We start from the raw sequence: 26,688 nt of genomic DNA on the forward strand, positions 1-26,688 counted from the left end.
AGGCAACACACACGATTATTCTTTCACGGCATGGCATGGAAACTTGGTTGGTTGGTGCATCGTGCCGTGCCTAAAACGTGCCACGGGTGTATCCTGCTGCGTCCGGCGGCTCTCATTGTTAAGGCCCTTTTTTTCCTTTCTTTCCACTCTCTTGCTCTCTGTGTTTCGCTCTTCACTCGTTTCAGCTTTTATCTTCCACCACTCGCGGTTCTACTGCCGCTGCCACTGCCGGTTTTTTGAGCCGTTGTGTTGTCTACCTGATGGGTGGTGCAGACACAAATTCGGCGTTACACTTTAGGTTGGTATACCATAGGTCCAAAAGCCTCTCTCTGCTCGCTGCGGGACCTCGTGCGACGTTAAAGAGAGCAACCCCGTTAAAGTCTATTGTCGTTGTCCATTTTTTGTTTGCTTTCTCTTTGTTTACGAAAAAGGTTGATCTTGTTGGTGGGTTGGAAAAAAAAATTTTACTGCTGCCACTATTTTCCAGACGACTGAGGCCACACTCGGAAAAAAAAAATGATTTTAAACCTTTAAACTGTGCGGAAGTTATCTCATTCATTTATACTTAAATTATATATCTTGAGATATCTTTTTCGGTTTGTCATACTACCTGTGAATGCTTGTGATGTTGCTAGCCTGTTTGGATTTATTGACGCAATTATAATGCACCTTGGGGGCATCAAACCCTCATAAAACGCTATAAACCAAAATGACAAGACTCTGAGGAAGCAGATGGCGCGCGCTACCCATTCTGTGTCTCGCACGCGTGTGGCTTTTACTTTTTACAACAATTTTATTTTATATTCATATTTATATCTACATCTACTGTAAATCCTTATTTTATTTACTAAAAAATCTCACGAATGCCCGAAAACTCGTTGAGTGAAAGTAAAATTTAATGTGATGCTGTTTTTCGGAGTAAACCGCCTAACTTGTCTACATTCTGATTCTCATAACGATAAGAAATGACCTCTTAAACGGCCTTTCGATTTCGTCGTTCGTTTCAGTTTTAAAATTTTTTTTTTGTTCCATATAAGCGTAAGAAAACAAGAGCTAGATTATCAATTTAAAATCGTAGCATATCTATATTTTTTTTTTCATCAATATAATTTTTTTTAATTATTGTAAGTCTTCATTACAAAAATGCATTAGACTGCAGCATCTGTTTCTCTCAATTTTTTTACTTACTGATGCACCAAGGCCAAGAGAAGGCAAATGTTTATGCTAAGGAGGCAGGTTCGTTACTCGTCAATTTTATGGGGTTGTTTCTTGCGGAACGCGTTTCACCGTTAGAGAAACTGGCCAGTTTACATTTGTATATATTAATATGTCTGGCTTGTAAATGTCTACATATACATATATATATATGAAGTCTGAATGGATGGATGGATGGATGGATGGATGGATGGTAAATGGTTAATGTATACATACACAAATAATACGTATACAGATGATATATAAACAGATGACAGAGATGAAATAACGTCGCAAGTTTAATTGGGATTCGTGGTAAATCAATAATATGACACGAGCAAGTAAAGAGAAATAAGAAAGAAACTGCCACTGAGATCACGATCCTGACTGTTGTCGACGAGGATCATGTTGATGATAATGATGATGATGATGGCGACTGTTGCCAGTTCACTCGATCCAGTAACCAGTTTCTTTCACTCATCACTACTGCCATATGACGTCACATTCATACATTCCCCTTATATTATTTTATTTTAACACAACACATTAATATTTAGTGGTATGTGTGACTGTGATTAAATTTATATATCTATTTGGATGTCAATCATGACAAAAAAAAAATAAATGCGTACTGTCAGGATTAAATAACAACAAAAATTAAATAACTTAATTATCTGTCATGACTGATAAACGATTTAAAACTAGCGTAACATCAATACAGTAATAATAATAATGATAATATATATACTAATACATTAAACAAGTAATTATCAAAACCCTACAATTTAACAGTTACCCTGCTGACATCAATGATGTTTTTTAGGGTTCTACTTTATTACTACTACTGTTGTTGTTTTTTATTATATTTATATACATTTCGTTGTCGTGTTATTTTATTGTTGCCGACTCGTCTCTATTTAAAAGATAAAATATTGCTTCATCTTTATTTTATTTCTTAAATTACAGGAAACTATTTATTAGCTATTAACTTGGACTTAAAAATATTTCCACCGTTGATTTTTGACGATTTCATTTTTTCGTTTGTTGTGACATCTGACAAGTTGTATACCTAACCGGGGAATTTATAAGTTATGACTTTTCGGCTGAGGAAAATATTTAAAGTGAGAAAATAGGGACGCAGGAGGAAGTTACCGAGGAGTGGGGACGGGGGTCTCAGGGATTTTAAGGGGAACGGCTCAACAATTGAAACTTTAAAGTCAACGAGACTAGTATAGAGAAACTCTAACCTAGCCCATGTCAGTTTACAATTACAGGGGTTTAGAATTTCGGCTTAGGTATCTTTCAAAACAATAAAACTGTTCTGACCTCGAGTTTAGATAATTCTTAAACTTTTTTTTGTACTTCCGTAACGACCCCAGCCTTCAGCAATCCTCTCATTTTTTTTATTACACTTTTTTTATTTTTTCGAAAAAAATCATCTGTTGTTATTACTCCTGAAAATGGTATAAAAAATTCCCGCGCCTAAGGGTGCAGTAAAATGAACGTAACATCTCCCATACTCTAGTGCATTGCGCAGTAACTACAAATGTTTGTTGTCTAAAAAACATCAACTACTGAGTTTCTATAAAAAAAAATATATCTATATACCTTTACTAGAAGAGTACTCAGGCTTAAAACACAAACGTTTTTAGCCGCCGTAAAAATGTTTTTTTATTTTTACTTAAAAACTTTGTAACGTTTTTTTTTTTCTTTAAAATACAATTCCAATCTACTCTTGTACTTTACTCGACGTACATGTGCTGCATTTTGTTGTTTTCTGTTGTGTTGATTCTGATGGAAAAGGGGTAAAAGTTTAGCAGTTTGTGTACCGAAATGAAGGTAAAAGCCACACGGTCTTACTACTTTTAGTGCAACGGCAGCTGTTGTCGCGTATATCTTTTAGCAAGATCTCTCACACATCGCTAGCGTAAGCCCGATGATATCCGTTAGCTGTATACTTCACTACCCTTTTACTTAACTTTGGTACTTACACAATGACATCCTCTAGTAGAATCCACATACATTCATATTATGAAAAGCTCCAAGACATCTCCAAACTTAAAATCATTATCTAAATATTATCAGATATTATTTTTAACATTCCCTAGACTTGCACAACTACTACATTTCACCATGACGTCATACACATGTACATTGTACAATATATGTATAATAGTGTGTACATGCAGTAGTTTATTATTCTTTTCGTTGTGTTTCTTATTCATCTATCCGTCTGCCTTCACTTTACATCCTAGAGGAAATAATATTTCTGTAGCCTTTAAATCAACACTTATAGTTTTTACAACGTATTTATAGCTCGTATTTATAAATTTTCATTAATTTATCATTTTATAATTTTCCAACAAACTACTTTAACTCCAATAAATATTATCATACATAGCAAAAATATTTATAAATTATCTTAATTGATAAAAATAAATATTTATCTATTTAAATAAAAAATAAAATTTTCTAAGTCGAGAAAATCGAGATCTGAAGCAAGTCTTACAAGTATATAGGATTGAAGATCGAGCTGTTTACAATTTGTAATCGGGATGTCTACCTGCGCGGCGCTAGCGGTCGCTCGGGGACCATCGAAAAACAACAGATGACCAGAATAAGAGGAGGCGCAAGAACTAGTCCTTCTTCTCTTTTCGTCTTTCCTCACCTCGCGATACTCTTCTTCGTATATTTCTTTCTCCACCATATCACCATCGCTAACTTCTACCAATACCAATACCAATACCGATACCGATACTTTTTATACCTTCGTCTACTATACCTATGTCTCAACCTCTTTCCTCTTCTCTTACTTGTCTCACGGTCAAGTTGACAGTATTTTTGTCTGGCTTTGGTACACGAGACACCTTCATTACTATACACTATACACTTAAGATGAGGGAAGTAGTTCCATTCAGAATTCAAGCTCATGAATACAATTGGCTGCTTCTGTTTCTTACATTACATGGATTTATTATTTATGGACATATTGTGTAACGCTATTGGTTTTAATTTTTATAAACCCATGTATTAAACTCTCACGTGCACACGCCATTATTTAACTTATCTTCAAAAGCCCTAAATTAATTATCAATTAAAAAAATTTATACGATTTAATCGACAATATCAACTAATTTCCACTTAGATTTGATTTTCTTCCGGCGTATTTCCGCCCGATAAAACGGCTATCTCAGTCTTGTCTAGTAGTTACACACAACCATACACAGACATACGTAAACTCAATCTCAATCTATGCACGTACGAAATCCTTGGGCGGAGGGGAACACCAATTAAGTGGAGGCACGCGAGGGAAATCGCTTAAAGCACTACCGCGATATTATCGTCCTTTCTACCTCCCTCCCCCTTAATACTGTAATTACCGGTGGATCTAATTATTTAAGTATTTATGTGATTTTGTGTATGCGCTTGTTTCAGATCAGACAAGAGAAACCCTACTACATTGCAGACCCGGAGGTGGATTCGCTGGTAAGTTTTTTTTTTAAATAAATATTTTCATTTAAATTTTCATCAGGCCTCTTTTTATTAAGACGTTAAATAAAATTCAATTTTTCACTCAGTTAGAATTTATAAATTTTTTATTCAGATGATGATAAAAATAATTAAACGTTGACTTTTGAGTGAGTTAAGTAATTGTAGTAGAGGAGTGGTTTTAAATATATTTAAGTAGACTGCAGCTTTTAACTTTCCCTCTCTTGAAATAAAGTATGGGCATATAGTTGTATAGAATTTAATACAACGGCAAGTTGGCACTACGGCGGCCATTCTTTTACCGTACGCTCTACAAAGTAGTTTAGTACCAAAGAACCAAGGAATAAATATATTTAAAGATCTTCTTGAGTGTTTCGATCTAAAAGATAACGCGTGGGAAGTGGGCCTCTTAACTTATATCCACAGGTCCTTAGACTTTTTTATTTTATTTTTGACTTCGTCATCTTTGTCTTATACTTGGCTACATTTTCTTAAGAATTACGATTTAGCTAAAGATACATTGTCTTATCGTGAAAATAGTTACAAAGGATCTCGTTAGTATTGAGAAGAAAAAAAAAACATTTCATCACGTTTTAAAATGTTTTTTTTTTTTTTTTTTTTTCGTTCGGTAAAACTTTTGTAAGATGATAGAGGAACCGATGAGTCTGGACTTGTGTGTCGCCCACGTGAGATAATCTTTCGTGTGTCACGACTGTCAGCAGCTGCTTGGGACACATGAGAATGTTGGAGATATAATAAATAAAATAAAATAAAATATATGTATATATAATAATTTAAAAAATACAAAAAACGTAAAACAATTTTAAATAAAAAGAATATAAATATTATGCGATTTGCCAGTGTCTTACTTATATTCTGCTGTATATATTTAACATAATGCATTTGTACTGTGCAACATATATATATATATATATATATATATACATATAAGTAATGTGCCCGAGATGAGTGTTGGTGATGGCACTGGCACGTCTAAGGAAAAACAGATTCCATCTAAATTGTAAAGAGGAGAGAAGTGAGCTGAGTGTGTCGCGTTTGTTTGTATAGAGAAGAAGGAGATGGAATCTGCAAGTTTTTTTTAATGATTCGAGATAAAGTAAACTGTTTGGACAGAGAGAAACATGTCAAGTAAAAGTATCAATAACTGGACACTTATGTCCTGATATCGGGACATTAAATACCCAGATGTATATAGATATATTCGTAGGTATATGTAGATTTTTAATTGCATTCATTATAAATAAATGATGATGAATAAATTGATAGTGCTGTTAGAATAAATACTTATCAGCTGGTAAATTCGAAAACCCACAGATACATTATAATAAATAAAAAACATTTTTACGACTACTTAAAAACATACTTTTATTTGCCGCAGTAAATTATTATTTAATTTTAATGACCGTCGTGACACAATATTGCGACAAATTTTAGACATAGTTGAAGCCGTTTTTTTCAATTATAAAACACTTATTGCCTAATAAATAAATAATCGTATGAATTAACATTAAATTTATAAAGTTAAATAATTACACGGAGGCGTATGAAATAAATAAATGAATAAATGGAAGATAAAAAGAGTTTTATTGTCAATTTTAATGAGATATTGAGACATCTGCTGAGAATGTTAGTAAAAATATAATGAAGAATAAATTCCCAGTCGTTAAAATTTCGCTGCTGACGAATTTTCAAAGCTAATGTTTTTTAAATGGACCTAAAGTACTTTTTTAAAAGTGTAGATGTATACCGGTGGTTGGTTTCATTAGCTCCGTGGCAAATCGCAATCTGCTTGCAATGAGTTTCTCTATCGTTAAAAGAAGAAAGAGGAGGCACGTAGTCGCATTTGAGCTTTTTTTGCCATCAGAGTATTCTTGAGCTCTGTATACCCAGAGAGTACCACCAGCACACCTTTTCATCCTCCATCTGCTCATTTTCTTCTTATTATATGACCCCTGTGCTCTCTTTTTCTCAATCCTCTCTCTTTCGCTCCCTTACATCGGCCTTGTCCATTTCTCTCATGTGCCACTGAGTGTGACGCCGATCGAACAAGACCAAGAAGAATAAGAGAATAACGTTTTTGCACTATTATTTCGCAGAATGGAAAAGTCTACTGGCAAGTAGATTGCTTCTCCGTCTGCCAACTGATCCTATTCGGAAATGCCATTACAGTATGTGCCAGTTGAATTGCTGGATTCTTTTACGGGCACTCACCAATACAAGTCATACAAACTACTCTATATTACCTTCAACTTCAACATTACCACCTCTTCTGTTGTCTCTCTCCCTTTTTTCTTATTTACTTTTTGTAACAAATGACGCATGAGTTTGAGACCAATATGGTGTCGTCGGTGTCGTCGTGAACAACGTCGTGACAACCAGATCACGTTGGATGACTCGCTGTTGATGTCGACAATAATATATTCAAGTTTTAACAAACGAAAAAAACAGTTTAACTAAAATAAAATGTTAAACTTACAAACAACTGAACATAACATTGAAATTGTTTATACTCGACTACTATTCAATCACACATCAAAGCAAACTTTCTACTAGTGTAGTGTGGTTTTAGTATAAGCTGTAACAGACGATGCCAGGGTCTGTGGCCTCACGAGGATGGTACTCGAGGCGACACTCGAGGTGGGCGTATAAACCAAGTCGTCTTACTTTTTATTCTTCTTCTTCTTCTTCTTCTTCTTCCTCTTCAGCTTCTTTCTCTTACGTATAAATATTTGTGTGCTCTCACTTGTGCCATAAGTTAGTCTTCTTCTTCTTGGTTTTTTCATCCGTCCAGCGACGTCGTAAACGAAACGAGGGAAGCCAGCGGTCGCGACCAGAAAAGAGCAAAACGATACTGGCGCACACACAAGAGTCTTCGATGAGCAGCAGGCTGCCCAGCAAGACGGTCCGAGCGAGTTCAAGAGAGACTGTGATAGTGGTAAAATAAGAGTTCAACTAAAATAAATAAAAATAATAACAAGCATCAAGGGTTAGGCACGCATACTCGTCTTAAATAAGATTCCTATTAGCATACGCGAGAAATGAGCCAATGAGATGCTAATTGTCGGTCTTAGGTATTAAAAATAATTGCAGCTGAGGATGTCCGTCATATCATCATATCCTTCGTGTTGCTTGCAATTTTTCTTGCGCCGTCAGATTATTATAATTGTCATAATAATTATAATTATCATTATGATGATGATGATGATGATGCTGCTGATGCTGAGGATGATGAAGCCCAGGTCTGGAATTCTATGTACCCCATTCAAAACATATCTCAGATGCTCCTCGTTAAATTTCTAGGGACATATCAATTTCGATAATTGACCTCTGACTGTCTCATAAATCTGTTGACGTCTCTTCATCCAGACCTTTTTTTTCACTCTTGACTACTTCTCTCTTCATCTACTCTACTCCTCTGTCTCTCTGTGTACACGGTCACGGGATACCAGAGGACAAAAAAAATTTTGTAACTGATAGAGAGAGTCACAGTAACTTGTAACTGTATCCTCACACTCAAGGATATTCATGAGATGAGTATACACGCATGGCCATACATCAGTATATATCCGTACATATATATGTATATGTATGGATATAGAAGATGACGTGGATATGGATCCAATGGGCAACACAATCGGTTTTCACCAAGTGTATGTATCTTGGATGAGTTTCAGTGTCATGGTAAAAGGGTCCGAGGGATATATGAGGATGAGCCAGCAAGCTGATGAGAGTGAGATCGATGAAAGAGCGCGATGGACATGTCGAACGACAACTCGGGTGGTCCTCGCGCCAGGATTCGTCCTTCGGTCGCCTCTTGACCAGGAAAAAAGCTGTATGAGATTCGTCTCGGCGCAAAAATTAACGTCTCGTCCACCGTCGTCGTCGCTGCTGCTGCTAGACTGCTATATGTGTATTATAAGATGAGACGTCTGCAGTGTCTTTTAAACTCGTTTATTTCTCTCATTTTCCATTGGCATCCTCAGAAATAAAAGAGACATAATACATACATACATACATACATATAAGCTAATGAGTGGAGGTAGATGAGGAATCAACGAGTCCCCCAGGAGTGTAGGAATAAAGGGTGGTCCTCACCTCGGTTATAATTTCAAACTCAGACGCTTTTAGTGGCTCTGCTCTTCCATCAGACATAACTTTAAACTCCACAAACTCTTGGTTCAAATATACACATCCATGTGTAAGTCGGTGCTGCAAAGTGCAACCAAGTGTAAAAAAGAAACCCAAGGAAACGAAAGAAGAAGAGATGTAGTAGAAAACGACTTGCACATGATACTCCTCCTTTTGGGCTTGTTATAGCCCTCGTTAAGACGTTAATGTCGCCAAAAATATTCACAAAAATGCAGGTGCAGTAAAGTCCCGCACGCATATACACACACATGCCTTCTGCCTCGTGCTTCATCAGCGTCGTCTATTTTTTTACTTTTATTTAGTCATTTCTTTTTAAACCTTCATTCTCCGCACTCACTCTTCGTGGCCCCGTATAATAGGCGCGAAGATGCTTCCTCTTTTCTCTCTTTCCTCGAGCTTTTTATTATTTTTAAAACTCTGACTCGCAGCTTAAGATGATGCACCTAGTCACAACGCGAGAAGACTTTGGGACTATAAATCTCTGGCTATTAAGACACACTGCTTAAACCCGGCGTTTGATGGCCCGTACAAATGACCTCATGTGGCGTGTGTGGCTTTCTCTTTCAGCATTCCCTAATTTTGCTTTAGCGCAAGAGTATTAAATATTTAAAATAATAATAGAATACAAATTAAATCCACATGCCGGTACCTGCATTGCAGAAAACACTTTAGAAAATTTCTCGTCGCTTTACTGTCTAGCATTGAAAATAATCATTATTTTCCAGGCAAAGACTGTGTAGTAATATATTTATAGTCGCCAAGAATGTAAATATTTTATATAGATATAGCTTTATATTTATGTGAAATAATAAAGCGACGAGGACAAGGCAAGTCGTAAATCAGCGTTCATCGATAAGGGAATAGTGGTCGTGGTGATTCGCGCCAGCCAGCCAGCACTCTCTCTACTGTCTCTTCCTCATTGATAATTGATACAATTAACGTTCATTCATTAAGCGACGCGTCTATCTCGCGCGGCCACGAACGACCTTTTCAGCCGATCGTATAATAACCGGCTGAGGCACATAAACTTTCGCACATCTCTCTCTCTCTCTCTCATTAATTCACTCACTCACCCACACATTCTCTCTTGCACACGTATTTTCATCGATTGTATATAAATATATATATATACAAGTAAGTAAGTAGCAAGGGTACATAACAGTAAAAATCGGTCTCTGGCGTTTAAATAAAAATTAAAACATCTCATTTATAGTATAAGGCACACGCGATGTGCGAATTTATTGCGCGATATTTAAAGCCGAATCGACACTCTGAGGAAGCTCGTTAATGATTATATTACTCTTATACTACTACAACTACTATAATAGTTATTACATACTTGTGTCCGTGCACTCGGCAACCAAGAGAAAGATAAATTGATTAAGAAATATACGAGACAGTGGAGACTTTAAATAATGCAAGAGAGTAAAAGAGTGAATAGCGATAACGATACAATAATTTGCGACTGACGTCGCTGTAGTCGTAAGATTGGCAAATTGGTTTATTCCATCTTCAATCGATTTGAGTAGTTTTTTGCCCTCATCGTCATACAAATATATAAATCTATACATCCATCTGTCGATGTTTGTTACTGAATCAATAACACATTCAATAATACAACGCGACATTTTTTTTTATCCTTTTTCTGAGCGTGCACTCAACTTTTTTTAAATCATTTTTCATTCACCTACTAGAGCTCTCTAAGAAATAAATGAAATAAATATGTTTCCTATCGTCTATTAGTGATAGTTACTACTATTGATTCGCGAGACTTACACGGAGATAGATTTACGACGTCGTAGATTTTCAAGTGGCTGGAAATCGTACGGTGACATTCACGATGATGCACTTAATAGTTACACACATCCACACACACTGACTTGGATCTATGTATGTTTAGAAGTTCATCTGTTGCCTCAGATCAAGTAACTAAACGTGTTAACGTACAAACATAAATAAAATATAAAATAAAAGGTTTACACACAAGACATCGTTTTACCTTTCATTAATTGCCACACATCTCAGTAATCATGTAATTAACGATCAAATCGACGTGTGTGATGTTACAATAGACTACTCGATTTAATGACATTCTAACACCCGTATATAACATTTTTATTAAAACACAACAACTCTATAGATCAGTACAACAACTGGACAAAAAATAATCAGAATAAATATGATATAAAATAAAATAACAAATTGACAAGAAACATGACACATTCTTCAGCTTACACGTCAACAAAAATATTCGCTCAGCGTGACTGGTAGGCCTTATAAATAACACCATCTTAATTTTTATCTTTTTATATTCTCCCTTCTTCACATCTTCAGTTAATTAATATCACGTGATGACCGATCGTGGCAAAACGTCTCGATTACGCCCGGGCGCCTTCTGTTCACGATTCACATACTTTCAATACACACATCCACACATACTCTACACCCATAACATCCACATATATTTATAAATATACATCATTTTACATATGCATATCTACATATACATATTCAGTATATATATCTATATACATATTTATACGAAATGCAATACGCCCCCAAGAATACAGAGAAGACATTGTACTTTAGCTGCACTGCCGATCTTTACCCGGTGCATCGAATCATCTCTTACATTGAATCCCAACGCCTGATTCGCGCCTCTGCGGACTTCAGCGCTTTTGATCTACAAATATATAAATATATTTTAATGAATAACGAAACACTGTTAAGTTCTTTATGAAGATATTTATATTTATTTATTAAAACATATGTGATATTATTAGATGTAAAGAAAAAAATAAGAAATAAGCGTTCATCAATGTCTTCGCGGGTGGCAAATACTTACAAGTTGTTTTTAAATTAGGCAATCAGGTTGATCAAGTGGCATATCAGTCTTTATAGGCCTCTTGATAATAAAATATACATTGCAGTAACATATATATTTAATATAACTAACTGCACCAAGTGGATGCGGTGCCGTGAATATATATGCATGTGCGTAAGAGACATTATTGTAGAATAAATTGATAAAATATATACAAATGTAAGTTTGCTAATTGATAATTAAGATAACCAGCATCTAATTGAAGATCGGGATTGGCTGACGAAGAAAAAAAAACGCTCATGAACGCACTAATGTACTTAGTGTATGGATGTGTGTGTAGATAAACTAGAGAATGTATAGGAAGATAGATAATGAGAGAGTGGAGTGCAGAAGCATAAAGACCGGTTGGTTATTAAGCAAAGGGTGAATCTTGTCGACTTATGCCATGGCGCATTAAACGTCACGGGGAGTTGGAAAATTATGCGAGTTATTTCTTGGTGAACGATACGCCAGTACAAGTGTACTCTCTTTTTAAGAGAGAAAATGTATATAATAAGAAAACAACCATGGTTTTGCTATTATGTGTATGGGTATATATAGATGGGTGTGTACATGTGTGTATGTGTGTGTGTGTGTGTGTGAAGCTTTACGCGGTGTCTTTGTTCCGTTTGGTAGCAGAAGAGCATCAGAACCCAAGTCATGGAACCGTATCGGGCATTCCGTTCGTTCTTTCCGGCGCGGATGCGAAGTCAATTAACGCCGCGAAAAGAAATAAATCGGCGGCAGCGTCATATTTGCGAGGTTAAAAATGAACAAAAAAACGAGGCAACTACAACGGCAGCACAAGTCCTCCTTTTGAGAAAGAGAAAGAGATGTGGCAAAAAAAAATTGTGCGTATTGTATACACAATAAAAACGTCTATAGATTTTTATATATATTCTCTCTGGTTTCTTCCTCTCTTCAAAAGCCATTGTGTATAATTGTTAGTCCTCATCTAAATTCATTATTAATTTTATTCATGAATAATATATATAATAATGATAATAATAATTTTTTTGTTTTTGTTTTGCAGATGGTTCAAGCGATCCAAGTCCTCCGGTTTCACCTCCTTGAGCTTGAAAAGGTGAGTTTTGAATTTTTCGACACGCTCAATAATTTGGAAAACAATAAATTCCGCCTTGCGATATTGAAAAATTGATAATGTTGTTATTATTATCCTCAGAATTATGATATGTAGTGGGAGTGTTAGTGTTAGTAATAACAATAGGATTTTGATACGGTGATTCAAGAGCGATTCAAGTGGCTCGTTAATTTTCAACTGATCGTAAATTTATCCTCAAGAGGTTAGACTACCACCTCTAGAGCAAACTGTACCTGCAATCTCGGCTAATATGTATGTTGGACATACATTAAACGTTTATTTGCCATAACCATCATCATGGAATTTTCATTTCTTATGAATTGGGTATAGGAAGTAGTGACGCATAGTCTAGATGTTTGTGATTATATTTGGTCATATATGTTGGTCGGTTTTATAGAGAATAAAGAGAAGAGAATATCGCCCTCGCGAGTTTAACACCTGGGATAGTCAGTGTACCATCTGTCATGACGGGCAGCTCATGAGAAAACTAGTAGAAGCTATTTTCCGTAATAGCAGTGAAAGCTCGTAAGATTGAGAAGTTGTTGTTAGATCCTGGATTTCATAGCTAACTGTAGGCTACTTTGGAGTCTTTCGCTTTAAGTGGCGTGATTTAGCTGTCCAATGCTCGGCAAAGAACTAAAATTACCTCTTGAGTGCAATTTTGATTCGCGTCTCCAGTAAACTCTCCTTTCGTTTCGTGTCTCGTAGCAAACATTCAACATTTTTCATTATTTTCTCAGACTAAATACATAAAAAGTGTATTAACTTCTACGAATCTCAAGACAACCGTCATATGACCGAGGAATTACGACGAATTGAGGGCAATGATTGACAAGTTGTTTCGCTAATAAATTTCTTTTAAATAACGCGCACATTTTTCTGGCTTTACATAATTTTTATACTTGACAAAAATCCATTATTCACTTGATATTATATTTTATGGATTGTTATTTTATTATAAATTATGCATGATATTGAACAACGAGCATCTATTGTATTTCCATCGAAAATAGCGAAAGCCTCTACTCTTTCACTGGCATACAAGAGTACAATAATGATAATAATAATAATTATAATAATAATAATCGATAATATTGAGAGCGCACCACGAAAATAAGGATATATAAGGCTCACAAAGCCAATGCGGGGATCCAAGAGAGACAGAGCTACTGGTCAGCCCGGTTTTATCAGGCAATTTCATACCAATTTTCCTCATTCACGGTGATTATGTTATAAACTGCTGCTGATACCCGCGGCTAAATTCTCTCTATTCGTTCTCTTTCAACCAGCGAGCCGACCAACCAACCAACCGATCGACATCCAGCCTGACAGTGAGGGCCATTGATGGCGACGAATCTATGGGTTGGGTTTGGCTTTAACTTTACCATTGAATTGCCCATATTTCACAAACCATTTTTAAAAATCTCCAGCTATTTCTATATATAATATATACATAAATAAATGGGTAATAATATCGGGTGATTACCGATTATCTTTATAGACTTTTAGCATTAAAAGTTTAACGTTCCCACGTTTTCCAACTTTTCGCAATCATTATTTGTATCCACGTACTTTCTCATTTAATCTATTCTTCGTTCAAATAAAATCCAACCGTTCAAGTCATTTGTCGTCATGACTCAGGACAAATGCAAGTAGTTCCCCGCTGATGACAAAAACTACTAAACAACTCAAATTTAAATTGAAGTACAGTCCAATAAGGAATCTTTATTTATCGTGGGTTCTCCAGCGATTAAATTGGTCGTTGTTCAATATATTTATCAGTGCAACACAGGAGCAGCATCTAGGTGTGTGTCGAAGGATTAAAAGTAACCAACGAGGCTGGTAGAATGCGAGGACGCGTGATCTGTGGATTCCATGGATACCCGAGTCTTTGGAAAGAGTCAGAGGAGCTCTGGAGTATGTGTATAGCATAAAAAATAAGGACCAATCGGGATTTGCGATAGCCTGCGGTACGTGCCTATCTCCCCTTTTGCGTTAAACATTTTTTTCCCGAGCCAATAGTATATTAGCATAATTACATTTGACCGGTACTAACCAAGGGGAGCGCCGGCCACGTCGACGCGCTCCAGCGACGTCGTTGGATAGCAAGAGAACTGCCACTGCTGTGTTACTGCTCCTGCTCCCGCTTATTTTGTACTCGACTTTGCAGACCGTGCAAGCTGACTTTAAATTCCCTGGGTTGGGCCGTGACCGCCCTGCTGTACAACGCCTCGTCACTGCTTCAGGCTTTTATATGCATATCTATATATGTATGTATACTTTTAGACCATTTCAATTGCTCGGTTGGTTACGTTGTACCTTGTACTCAAAGACAGACTACAGACTTGTTTTGAATCTTAGTACAGAGAAAGCAAGAGAAAGATATTTTTGCTGAAGACTTAAGACCTGAGAGGCTCTACTTTACTTTACTTAAAGTATATATACATATATATGTATGTATACACTTCCTTCTCTCGGTCAGTTCCGCGATGCAAACAAACCGGTTTTTGATGCTAAGTCTCCTCTGCAATTTTGCGGTTTACTGTTCAAATGCATGCGTCACGGCAACTCGATCTCCTGGAAAATCAACCGTGACCAGTAAATTTGTACAACAATGTTTGAATTTTTTATTCTTTTAATTTATCAGTCAGACTATTTTTTCTTCCAATCCTTAATATTTTTGTTTGGTTTAAAAAAAGCAACCTTTTATCAAAGGATTTTCTTGAGAAAACTTGGGTTTATTTTTTAAAATTCAAACATTTTAAAACGGCTCTGCATGCATGACAGCAATTTTCTTGGTGATTTATTTCTAGTAAAAGATATCGTGTATCCATATACGTTGATCTTTATACTGTACCAGGTTATAGCCAGCCGGGCTCAACTTGTCCAGAAGTCATTGAGCATGTTTGCACGAGGGTATGTAACAGAGTATCTCTGAGTGGTGCATAGAGGATCCGGATCGTGTGTCGCAAGGTCGAGATGATGATCATCATCGTATACTGCTAGTCGCGAGTATTGAATGACGTCAAGTAGTTCATATAAGAGAAGAGATACAACACGTCATCAGTATCTTTTTCCTTCGGTACACATTCAAAGACACCGTGTTAAATTGAATATATGCTTTAGACACATTTCGAAAAAAAAAAAAAAAAAAAAAGTTAAAAGTGTACATATCCACAGGCAAAATCTTCTCATCTATCAGTAATCAGGACTCGTTATTTTTTAGTTTGAATATTGCCAGCCGGTTAAAGTCACTCGATGGATCAAATTCTAACCAGTCCTACCTTATAGTCAGTCGTTGTCCTTCGGTTCCTTCTTTTATATATATATACACACACTTTCTACTCTCTTTCTTCACTTTAGTTTCTCGTTAGCTCTCTTACAGTCAATTCATCTTGAGTAGAGAGTCATCTCATCTCACGTTACCTGCTTTAAAGAAAGTTCTGTCCTTCAAATTTACGAGATATCAAAGTCAACAATAACAATCACAATAATTCAAAATCTGTAGAACTTGAAGCCACGCAATAAAGTGGAATAGTAAAAATTCATCTAGGACATGAGAGATAGACTTGTCTGCAAAACGAAGGTCCTTACGCATTAAAAACGCGTGTATTGTTCCAGAGGCCTTAGACAGTGAATATTAAATGCAAACTTTTCATTGGCAGTCTGGCTAGCAAGTCTTAGACAAGATGGCCGACCACTTCTATTATACATAATACTTGCCTAATAAGAATGGCGTCGTAAGTGACCACCGCGTATTATTATAGGTAGCGGATAAATAATATACATGTGCCTATATACACTCATACATACATTTATACATATCTACATCCTATAAATACAGTTGCATATGGGACAACAATCGAGCATCGACGAGTGTATGCCAAGCGGCGGCATATCATATATATAATGCGGCTCAATCAACTTTAGCCAATTTACATATAACAAGATAACCATTTTTTTTATTTTCATAATTTTTTCCCTTTATGCAATAAATTTATTTCTAAGCCTCAATCGAGCGGCTTGAGCTGGTGGATGGACGCTGAAGGGACGAAGGCGGGTCGAGAAGACGATGCTAAAGTCCGGGGGTATACTCTATAGGTTCTGCCGGTGCTCATTTGCATACATAGCATTATGCTCGGCTGGACACCGGTCAAGCCTCTGCTCCTGCTGTTAGCTGCTCTTCTTCTTATCCTTCTTTGGTTGTATTTTATTCTCCTCTTGGTTGGATCATACCTCAATTTGCGCGCAAATATTTATCCCTACATATATATACTATAAAATATAAAAAATAACATGTGATGAAAATAGTTTGCTGATTAACGTTTCTTTTTTTTTTGTTTCCAGGTACACGAGCTCTGCGACAACTTCTGCCACCGGTATATAAGCTGTCTGAAGGGTAAAATGCCAATAGATTTGGTGATCGACGACCGGGAGAGTTCGAAGCCACCAGAACTGGGTAACGGTCTGGACGGCGGACCAAGAAGTACAGCAGACAGCACAAGCCACACAGACGGTGCCAGTACACCAGACGTTGTGAGTACCTCACCATCGTCAACATCTTATTATCCGCACGACGCGATCACCCCCCACCACCATCACAACCACCATCACCATGCCATCGGCAGTACCACCCCCTTGCAATTGAGCCAAAACCAAAGCCAAAATCACCCGTCGCAGCATTCGAACAACAATAACACCACTACCCCAAGTAGCGCCGCCACAACTCCCAACTCCCTAAAGCGTTCGCACCAACAGATGATGATGGCAGCCGCGGCGGCCTCCGCGATGGCCACCTCGCCGCACGCCGCCTCCGCGCCCCCTGCGCACGCGCACGCGCACGCCGCCCTCGCCGCCTACCACAGCATCACTTCGGCCGTTTATCCGTGTTCGTAATAGATAATTTATAACATCTAATATCTCATTATTATAATTACACGATCTTCCTTTCAATCTAACAGTTCTTATATTTTTTTTATTTTTTTTAATCATGTCTACATGTCTACTTTGACGTCTCGCGGGTGTCTTTCTCTCCTTTCTTCATCCATTCACGCTCTTTCTCTCTGTCTAAACAGTCTTGCTTCATCCTGTCACTCAAAAAAAAAAAAAAAATCAAAATCCTTTTTTGTCTTATCACACATCATCTTTATTTGTCTCCCGTACTTTCCACAATGTGTGTTACCATCTCCTTCCAAAAAATAAAAAAAAAATCCTTTTCCTCCTCATAATTCCTTAGTGTATCTGCTCACTGCCGTATTGCATTCTGCGCTTAGATCCTGTCTCTTAATACTTGACACTATTTTTAAAAATAAACAACAACAACAACATCAACAACAACTGGTCATTATTCTTGTCTTGCTCAACAGCTGAAAGGTAGTCACGGCATGGAATGAGATTATTCATTATATATCTTTTGATTATTTTATTATTATTATTATTATTGTCATGATTATTATTATCATCATTAATATTATTATTATTATATATTACTATATTATTGTAATTATAATTATTATAATATAATAATCGGCATGGGGCGGTACGTCGTTGCGCCGCGTTGTTGACAGAGTGGTAGTTGAGGATGAGGCGTCGGCGGTATTTTATAAACTAATTATTTAAATATTTATAAAATTATAAGAAGTATGCTTCGGAATACGCGTAGGAAGCACCGAGTCTTTCGTTTATGGGAGTATATTATACTAAATATAAATATATATTATATTATATATAAATCGAGTAACGAGTTTGTTTCATATAGACTTTGACTTTGTTTTCAATTTATTTTTATCATTAATGTTATTTTAATCATAATAATATTAATGAATATTTTTATTGTTAACGGATCTCTTGGTTACATTAATTAACAATTACTTAATTATTATATTCTAGATTGTTAAAGTTTATTGATATGTTATTAATAACTTTTTATTATTTAGTAATGTTAAAAATTCTCGTTACTCGATTATTTATTACACGAGTCGATTTAGCTTATTGATATCATTAATTATTAATTATTATCACTATTAATTTTTTTTTATACTTATCGTTGGCGGGAATATATGATGAGTTAAATGAGTGGCGAGTCGATTGATATTAAAAAAAAAAAAACATTAAAAAATATGATGATTAAAAACATGTGTTTGGAGACCTAGAGGCATAAAGGTAGACATTATAAATAAATATATATATATGTATGTATATATATATATTTATATATGTATATACCACATTCCGTTGCAATGTACACACGGGTACATGATGTTGTACGTCGATGATGTATTTTAATTGCAACGCTGACGTTCAGCTCAACAAGAGACGCTTTTAAATATGAATCGCTGAGTATAAATCGTCTGGTAGTTTTAATTATTAAATTTCATGTGACAAATTTATTAATTATATTAAGATTATTTTTTATTAAATTTTTCATTAACATTAAATACATTAAATACCAAAGACGATTTTCAGCTTATCGTGATCAGGAAATACGTAAATAGGCTTAAGGACACGTCAAAAAAAGTTCGTCTATTTTTAAATAAATGAGACTCAATATAAATATAATAATAATAATAAATAAGTAACAAAATATATAAATATAAATATCTATTAATAAATATATTTAGTATGAGAAAGAGATAAAGGATAATTTTAAAACTAATTGTTTTTAGTAGATTAATTTAAATTATTAAGTGATTAGCGTTACCAATCGTATATTGTGCATTAAGTATGTGAAAGTTTATTTGTAATCTTTACATACGTATGTATCTTAAAGCTCCACATGTTTTTGTTAGACATGTGAATGAATGAATCAGGAGAATAATCAAAATGATTTATAAATATATATATATATATATATATATAAATATTAAAATGATTATTTTTAAAAAATTAGCATAATTATAATAATTATCATTATTATAATTAAGATGATAGCGCATTTTTAATTCTTGAATTGTATATATTTATTATGATATTTAAATAAGAGTGAATTGTAAAAGCGAAATTGTATTATAATTGAAAAATAAATAATTGTTAAAATGCGGCCGAATAAATACTGCGTATCCATAAATGTTAATTACTAGGTCTCGGTACTCGTAACTAGGGAGTTGTGTGAGGTACAAGTCCTGGCCGGCAGGGCGCGCGAGATCCACCCCCCAGCCCCCGTACTTGAGCCCCTTGACTTGTAGAATGAAAAATATAAATGATATTTAAAAAAGTATAAAAATATATATAGATATATATTGTGATGCTGCCAACCTGTGGTGCCCCGTGGTTCAATAAAAAGTAATTAATATATAAAATGAAATATAAACCTGCACCCCCGAATAAATTACCATTGTTATTTATTTATTTTTTAAATTATTTCATAACATAAGATACTACTGCAATATTTTAACTACATCATTAAATTAACATTGACACACATTGATACGTAAATTTTTTGAATTACATGACAAATTACAAATCAAATAATATATGTGAAAATACTTGTATTTTCACATGTTGATGTTTGGATAAAAAAATTTTGAGTGAGGATAAAAGCATGTATCTGATGTCCAAACATATATATGAAGGATTTATTTAAAAAATAATAATAACTGGGGTGCAGGATATGCATTCGGGGTATCATGGAGCAGCAGTGGGGATTCACTTGTGTCGAGAAATTTTATTAAATAATTTTATTTTTATATTTTTTTTTTCTGTTCTTTTTTTTTTTCAAGTGATTATTTTTTTTTACGTGTATATTTAAATTATAATAAACATAAACTCGATGAAAGATGGATCCCCGTTAACGTCTTGAGTTCTACGAGTCGATGCTTGGATCAAGTACGGTGTTAATTATGGGTGGTGAATCTTGGGCCCCTGTTGGCTGGAACCCTAGTTACGAGTGCTGAACCTAGGGCCGAGATTTATCTCGGTTTGTTGTTTAATTTTATATATATTATCAAACAAAATTATATTATTTATAAATAATTATTAGTGTAGTTATTTAACCAAATTACCGAAATTATAAAAATAACAACGGACACACTGAGGACATTAGTGATTTCCGGAGAAATCACTAGATCACCATTTTCGGAAATGCAGAATCCATCAAACAAAATGGAGTAAACCGTTACCGAAATCAAATTTAGTTCACTTTATATTGAAACAAATTTTTATGCATTCAAAACATGTAATTTGTATCGCCGGAATTTGGATATTAAATTTTTTTCAATAAATTTGTGAATTTGTTTTTTTTTTTTTTTTTTTTTTTTTTTATTTTTTTTTTCTTCTCAATTAATTACATTCTATTAACACATGAATTACGTAAAGAACTGAAGATAAATGGAATCAGCCCGCAGCGACGATAAAAAAATGGAAAATTAAAAAAAAACGTGAATACTTAGTGCCATAGGTTGCAGTGGGCATCATTGCCAAGACTGTGTACTTAATTAAAATTATATATGACGATATCTACAGACGAGAGAACGTTTAATGATTAATGCAATCAGTGATACACGTACAAATTTTTTCTATAAAAACTTTTTTTTTTTACTTAAAAATAATAGTAACCGCAATTATCACATTGAAAAAAATTTTTTTATTCGTTCGCTCGTCTCGCGCATTGTTTGACCTCTTCACTCGTTTCAATAACGTAAATACGTTGCTTAAATGCATTTATTATATTAATTACTTACATTCATATATTTTTAAAAAATGAGTGAATAGGAAATGAGTCATATATATTAAAATAAAATGAATCAAATTTTTTACGCTCTTATCCAGAAATATATAATTTTTTTTGATTCGATGATTAAAAAAATAAATAAAAAATTTCTGAAAAAATTCGATTTGTTTTATTTTAAATAATTACTCACTGAATAATGCGATTAATGAATTCCGTGATATTTGTTATTATTTTTTCTTTAAAAATACAAATATTTTTTTTTAATTTTAATATTTTTCGAGACATCAAATACTGATTGCGTAATTATAAAATCCTTGTGAAAATATTTTTTAAATAAATTTTATTGCAACAAAATTAAAACCGAAAAAAAAAATGATCTAATTTTAAAAAAAATATTTTAACAAGAATTTTATAAATGTCACCAAAAAACGCAATGTCTAATTCATGATTATCGAATGCATTTGTTGTCGTATTAGTTACGTTATTTTTTCTTGTTTCATATATGGAAATATTGTTTGGATAATTTGTTATAATGTTTAATAATAATAATAATAATTAAAAATAAAATAAGTGATTTATTATTATAATAACGATAATTAATGGCTCATATATTACACGATCGAATAATAATTATAATAATAATAATAATAATAAAGAAGATTAAGAAGAAATTATTATAATTATTAATTATTATAATGAATTAATTGATTATTAATTATTATTACTAAATTGGACATGATGAATCGGTTAATAATGGATATGCAGATATCAAACATACTGTCATTATTATTCTAATAAATTGAGTGTGCGAGCGTATACATACATAATATAAAACGGGAAGTATAAGCGTGACAATTGTAAATGTGTGTGTGTTGTATACTTTGAAATTTAGCCGTAAATAAGATCAAGATTTAAAAAAAAAAAATTATTATGATAATTAATAATAAAACTTATGTGGAAAATAACTCACTCGGACATTGTATACGACTAGAATCATAGTGATATAATATATTACCGATAATAATAACAATAATAATAATAAATAACAAATAATGTTTAAACTATTGTCTCAATCAACGTATTTTCATTATTATATATAAATAAATGTTAGCCTTGTTGAGTTAAAAAAAACTATCATGACTATTTACTTTATTTTTACAATCGACCGCACTCTCATCGTTATAATAACGTTTCCTTATTCATATATCCTGTTGGCATGCCATATTTGTATAAATATACCACCAAATCGTATTACTAATTAACATAAGACTCCGTGATGTGATACTTTTATTATTTATTACTTTATGTTTTTAATTAAACCTAAAAGTCATTTGTCATTTTTAAACTACAAAAAGTGATTAAATAAAATATGTATGTATTTTTTTTTCTGTTATTAGTAATGCGAATTTAAAAAATATATAAATAATTTTTAAGTTTTTTACTTTGTTAGTATTTAAATAAGCTAATAAATAATGAGATCGGAGAAGTGGATGGAATAAATCGACTCGTCTATTAAATAATTTAAGGGAGACTTGGATGCTTACAATTTTAAGTGAAATCGGTTGGTTGGATTCCGTGATGTGTGTGACTTTAAATTGCACTTATTTCACTGGTCGCTTCTTTTGTTGCCGAATAAAATCTGGATTAGCGATTCGCGTGTGATTCCCCGAAGGTACTGCGCCAGAGCTCGCCCTAGGTGAGCTGAGCACCTTTCGGAGTACGATCGTGTTACTTTTTTATTTTTTTCTCCGGACGTCGCAGAGCCGGCCGCGGTAGTGCGGCATGTATAGAGAGCAACCTCCGTCCATAAATCTCGGTTAACCCTCGTCTAATAAATATTTAACCCTTTAAATTTGCAACAACCCTTAGCGTGTAGCCATTTGCATAGGACTTCTATTTCATTTACACATCGCATAATTGAATATTTAAATTCAATTGCTGCCCGTTACGCGCTCACAGTTTCGAGCCGCAAAACTGCAGTAAAACTTGTTACCGGGCCACTTTCATCCTCAACAACGGCGATACTCGCGAGTCTCACTCTTTTCCTCCCCCATCGACTTATATACCAGCCCAAGTATTTCATACAAGTATATATATACTCTACCCATACTTTCTTAAAACTCTCTAAGTTTCGGAGTCTTATCGTGCCGCTCCCCTTTAAATTGTTTTCATATTATTTATACGCAACCCCTAAATTTTATTTCCACATTTCAGCCCTCTCTGCGCCCATAAATATATATTTTTAAAATTAATACTCGCTATCACATGTGTTTCTCACACTCTCTCTTCATATATTTACACTATAACAAAATTTGCTTTTAATATTTACACACTTGCGTAATAGCCATTAATGTAATGTATTGCAAAAATACGCGTTAAGCCTCTCGAGTTATCAATAAAGATAAAATACCAAATAACAAGTACAATTTTAAACGTTAAAATCACACGTTAGATTAAATGCCAACACAATAAACTCCATTGGTCCAGATCGGACTGTCCGATTATTGCTGTGTCACAAAATCGAGAAGACAGTCATTGTGTGAGCGACATTACTGGCAGGATAATAAATTATCTATGAGCGTGGATAGGTTGGTTGTGTACATCAACAGCATGTTATACATGATATTAATATATCGAATAATGCGGTTTGCCCTGTCTCTGTTTCACGCGTTAAAATGTATATATCTTATAACACCTGAAATGTAATATATAACGCCTAAAAGTCTGACTATATTCTCACCCACACATGCACACATACACACATATACGGTATAAAAAAGTACGTTTCATCGACGTCAATGGAAAAATAAATAATTATCTGTAAGCATGAGGCAGTTTCTTTATAAAACCATATTTAATATGTCAGCAAGCTATTCTAGTCTAGTGTAATCCTTATTCTCGATGAATATTTAAAGTTAAAATATACACGATAATAATATAACGGGCATACTATTATTGGTATAATTTATTCCTCACATACTTATCAACTTAAATGTACATATAGGCTCTACGCCGCTAATACGCTTATTTTATATTTTTATTAAAAATTTTTTTTACCTCTACTATCGGCGGTGCCGCGACAGCACATACTCGTCTACAGTTTGCATTACACATAGTTCACTGAGTAACGCGATAAGTGTAACGACTCAGCCAATTGGAGGAAGCGATATTACGCGATGTAAGACCGCCCATTTGTGTACTTAATACCGCCAATGTGCGTCGTGTCTCAACCACCGATTACGTGTCTTTTACCGCCGCAAAACAAATATGTGTACTTGCTGTACACAGTACGTACCTTATATGTACAATATGCACTTTTGTATTTATGTGTACATATATATATGCCATCTACATCACACACCTACAATCTGCGGCATTAAGATTGCTCACGAGTACACAATATGTCTTTTATATTTTACCGTCTATTTGTCTGCATAAATAATCAAATCACTATTTTATCGTCCGTGCAAAATTACCTATAATTTTCTCAATTAATCATCAAAACTTGTACATGTATTTATTGTTACTGTACTGGTTCCCACGCTTTCGTGACGTGATTTTAATTTGAATTTTAAAATCTAAAATAATCCATATTAATTTTTTATAATCAATTATTTTACAAATTCAATTTTATTTAACAGAAATAATTATTTCCCATGCAAATATGTACCATGTTCTATTTATATATGTAAATAGTTAAAGGTGTTTTTTTTTTATTTGGTTATGGGTAAATAATAAGGTTCTGTTATAAACTACAAGGTTTCGATTATGAGGACAGGGAAAAAATCTTAAGCAAACATTTGAATAATATTTGTTTTAGATATAGCTTAAATATTTGGACAAAAATATATAAATATAAATATAAACAGTGGACAGGGTCAATGAACGATTAGTACTCGACAATACAATAATTTTACTATTTTAAATTTACGATAAATTTAACGAATAATGGCTACAAAAATAAAATAAATAGAAGAAAAAAAAATATGAAGGACTTATTTTTCATAATTTCATTGGCACCCGCAATGTCAGCTTGGGGTGGTATATTTTCATAATGTAATATCGGTGTAGCGGGTATATAAGGGTGTCTGAAGAACGGAAAGAAGGTTAAATTTTCTTGAAACATTATTATAGATATATATAGATATATATTTATAATAAAACCCCCGCGAAAACATGAGAGTCTTGGGTAACGCGAGAAGGGTGGGCTCGATGTGGAAGCGAGAAGGAAATAAAAATGGAGGGAACAAGTATAGCACGGAGGGTGTTTTGCTGGTAATTGGTGCCAATTTAATCCTGCCCCTCGTCTGCTATAGTCGGTATTAACGTTATAAGGGCGAATGGTGTGTGTCTATAGCTTCACTTCCAGAGAGGGTGCTTTTCCGTCTCTGCACTTGTGTTAGTGTCTCTTTTCCTCACATGTTCAACCCAAATGAGTGTAACTCGTCTTTGTTCCTCTCTCTTCACATCTACATATATTCTGTGCAACATGTATGTATGCATGTATTCCATACATACAAATAAAATGTAAATATAGGAAACACAAGTGTCTGGTGTCCCACGACAATGAGACGGTAACATCTCTTATATTTCTGGTCTCATACTATAGTCAGTTCATGTGTATGTACACACTAGGAAAATATAATTAACGGTAATCGCTCGCGTATATGCTTCGGATTAACTTCCTGGCCAGGGGAAAATACGTCAGGACCCTCTACGTCAAATTCTTCGGGGTTATCGGATCGAACCAGGACACGTTTGTTCCCTTTTCCCCTTAGGGATTACCACACACACACACTTATGAAATTGGCTAATAATTTCAGCAAAAAGACCGTGCACTGGGATGTAATTTCACTCGATTAATTTTTTTCTCTGGTTTAATTATTCTAATTGACTTCTTTACAAAAGTATTTTTTATTTAAATATTAAAATTAATTTCTTTGTCGCAAATTTAATATTCAGTATGTTTGTATATAAATTTAAAAATACAAAGGATAAAAAATAAGTATTGATAAAAAAAAATAAAAATGAAGAAGAGAATGGAGAAAGAGGTAGAAGATCTTGTATGCAAATTCTCATGCGCATCTCCGTGGGATCCTGGCGGGATCTGCTGAGGATTAACGGGGGCCGGCTCTCATGAAAGGCAAACCGACTAAGATGGACATAGCGAGTGAGAATATCAAAGACGAAGAAATGTTATGT

The 26,688-nt window shown here is 34.3% G+C and overlaps 1 protein-coding gene across 5 annotated transcripts in view; it reads left to right on the top strand.

The window, feature by feature from the left end:
• Positions 1-26,688, top strand: part of LOC103578861 (homeobox protein homothorax) — a 262,266-nt gene that overhangs the window by 22,142 nt on the left and 213,436 nt on the right. For all 5 annotated transcript variants that reach the window (XM_053741611.1, XM_053741613.1, XM_053741612.1 and 2 more), the window contains exons 4-6: positions 4,630-4,680; positions 12,750-12,800; positions 17,166-17,354. In XM_053741611.1, the coding sequence (XP_053597586.1) occupies positions 4,630-4,680; positions 12,750-12,800; positions 17,166-17,354 (291 nt within the window). The remainder of the gene's footprint in view (positions 1-4,629; positions 4,681-12,749; positions 12,801-17,165; positions 17,355-26,688) is intronic.

This window comes from Microplitis demolitor, chromosome 8 (genome assembly GCF_026212275.2).
Source record: "Microplitis demolitor isolate Queensland-Clemson2020A chromosome 8, iyMicDemo2.1a, whole genome shotgun sequence".
Taxonomy (NCBI): domain Eukaryota; kingdom Metazoa; phylum Arthropoda; class Insecta; order Hymenoptera; family Braconidae; genus Microplitis; species Microplitis demolitor.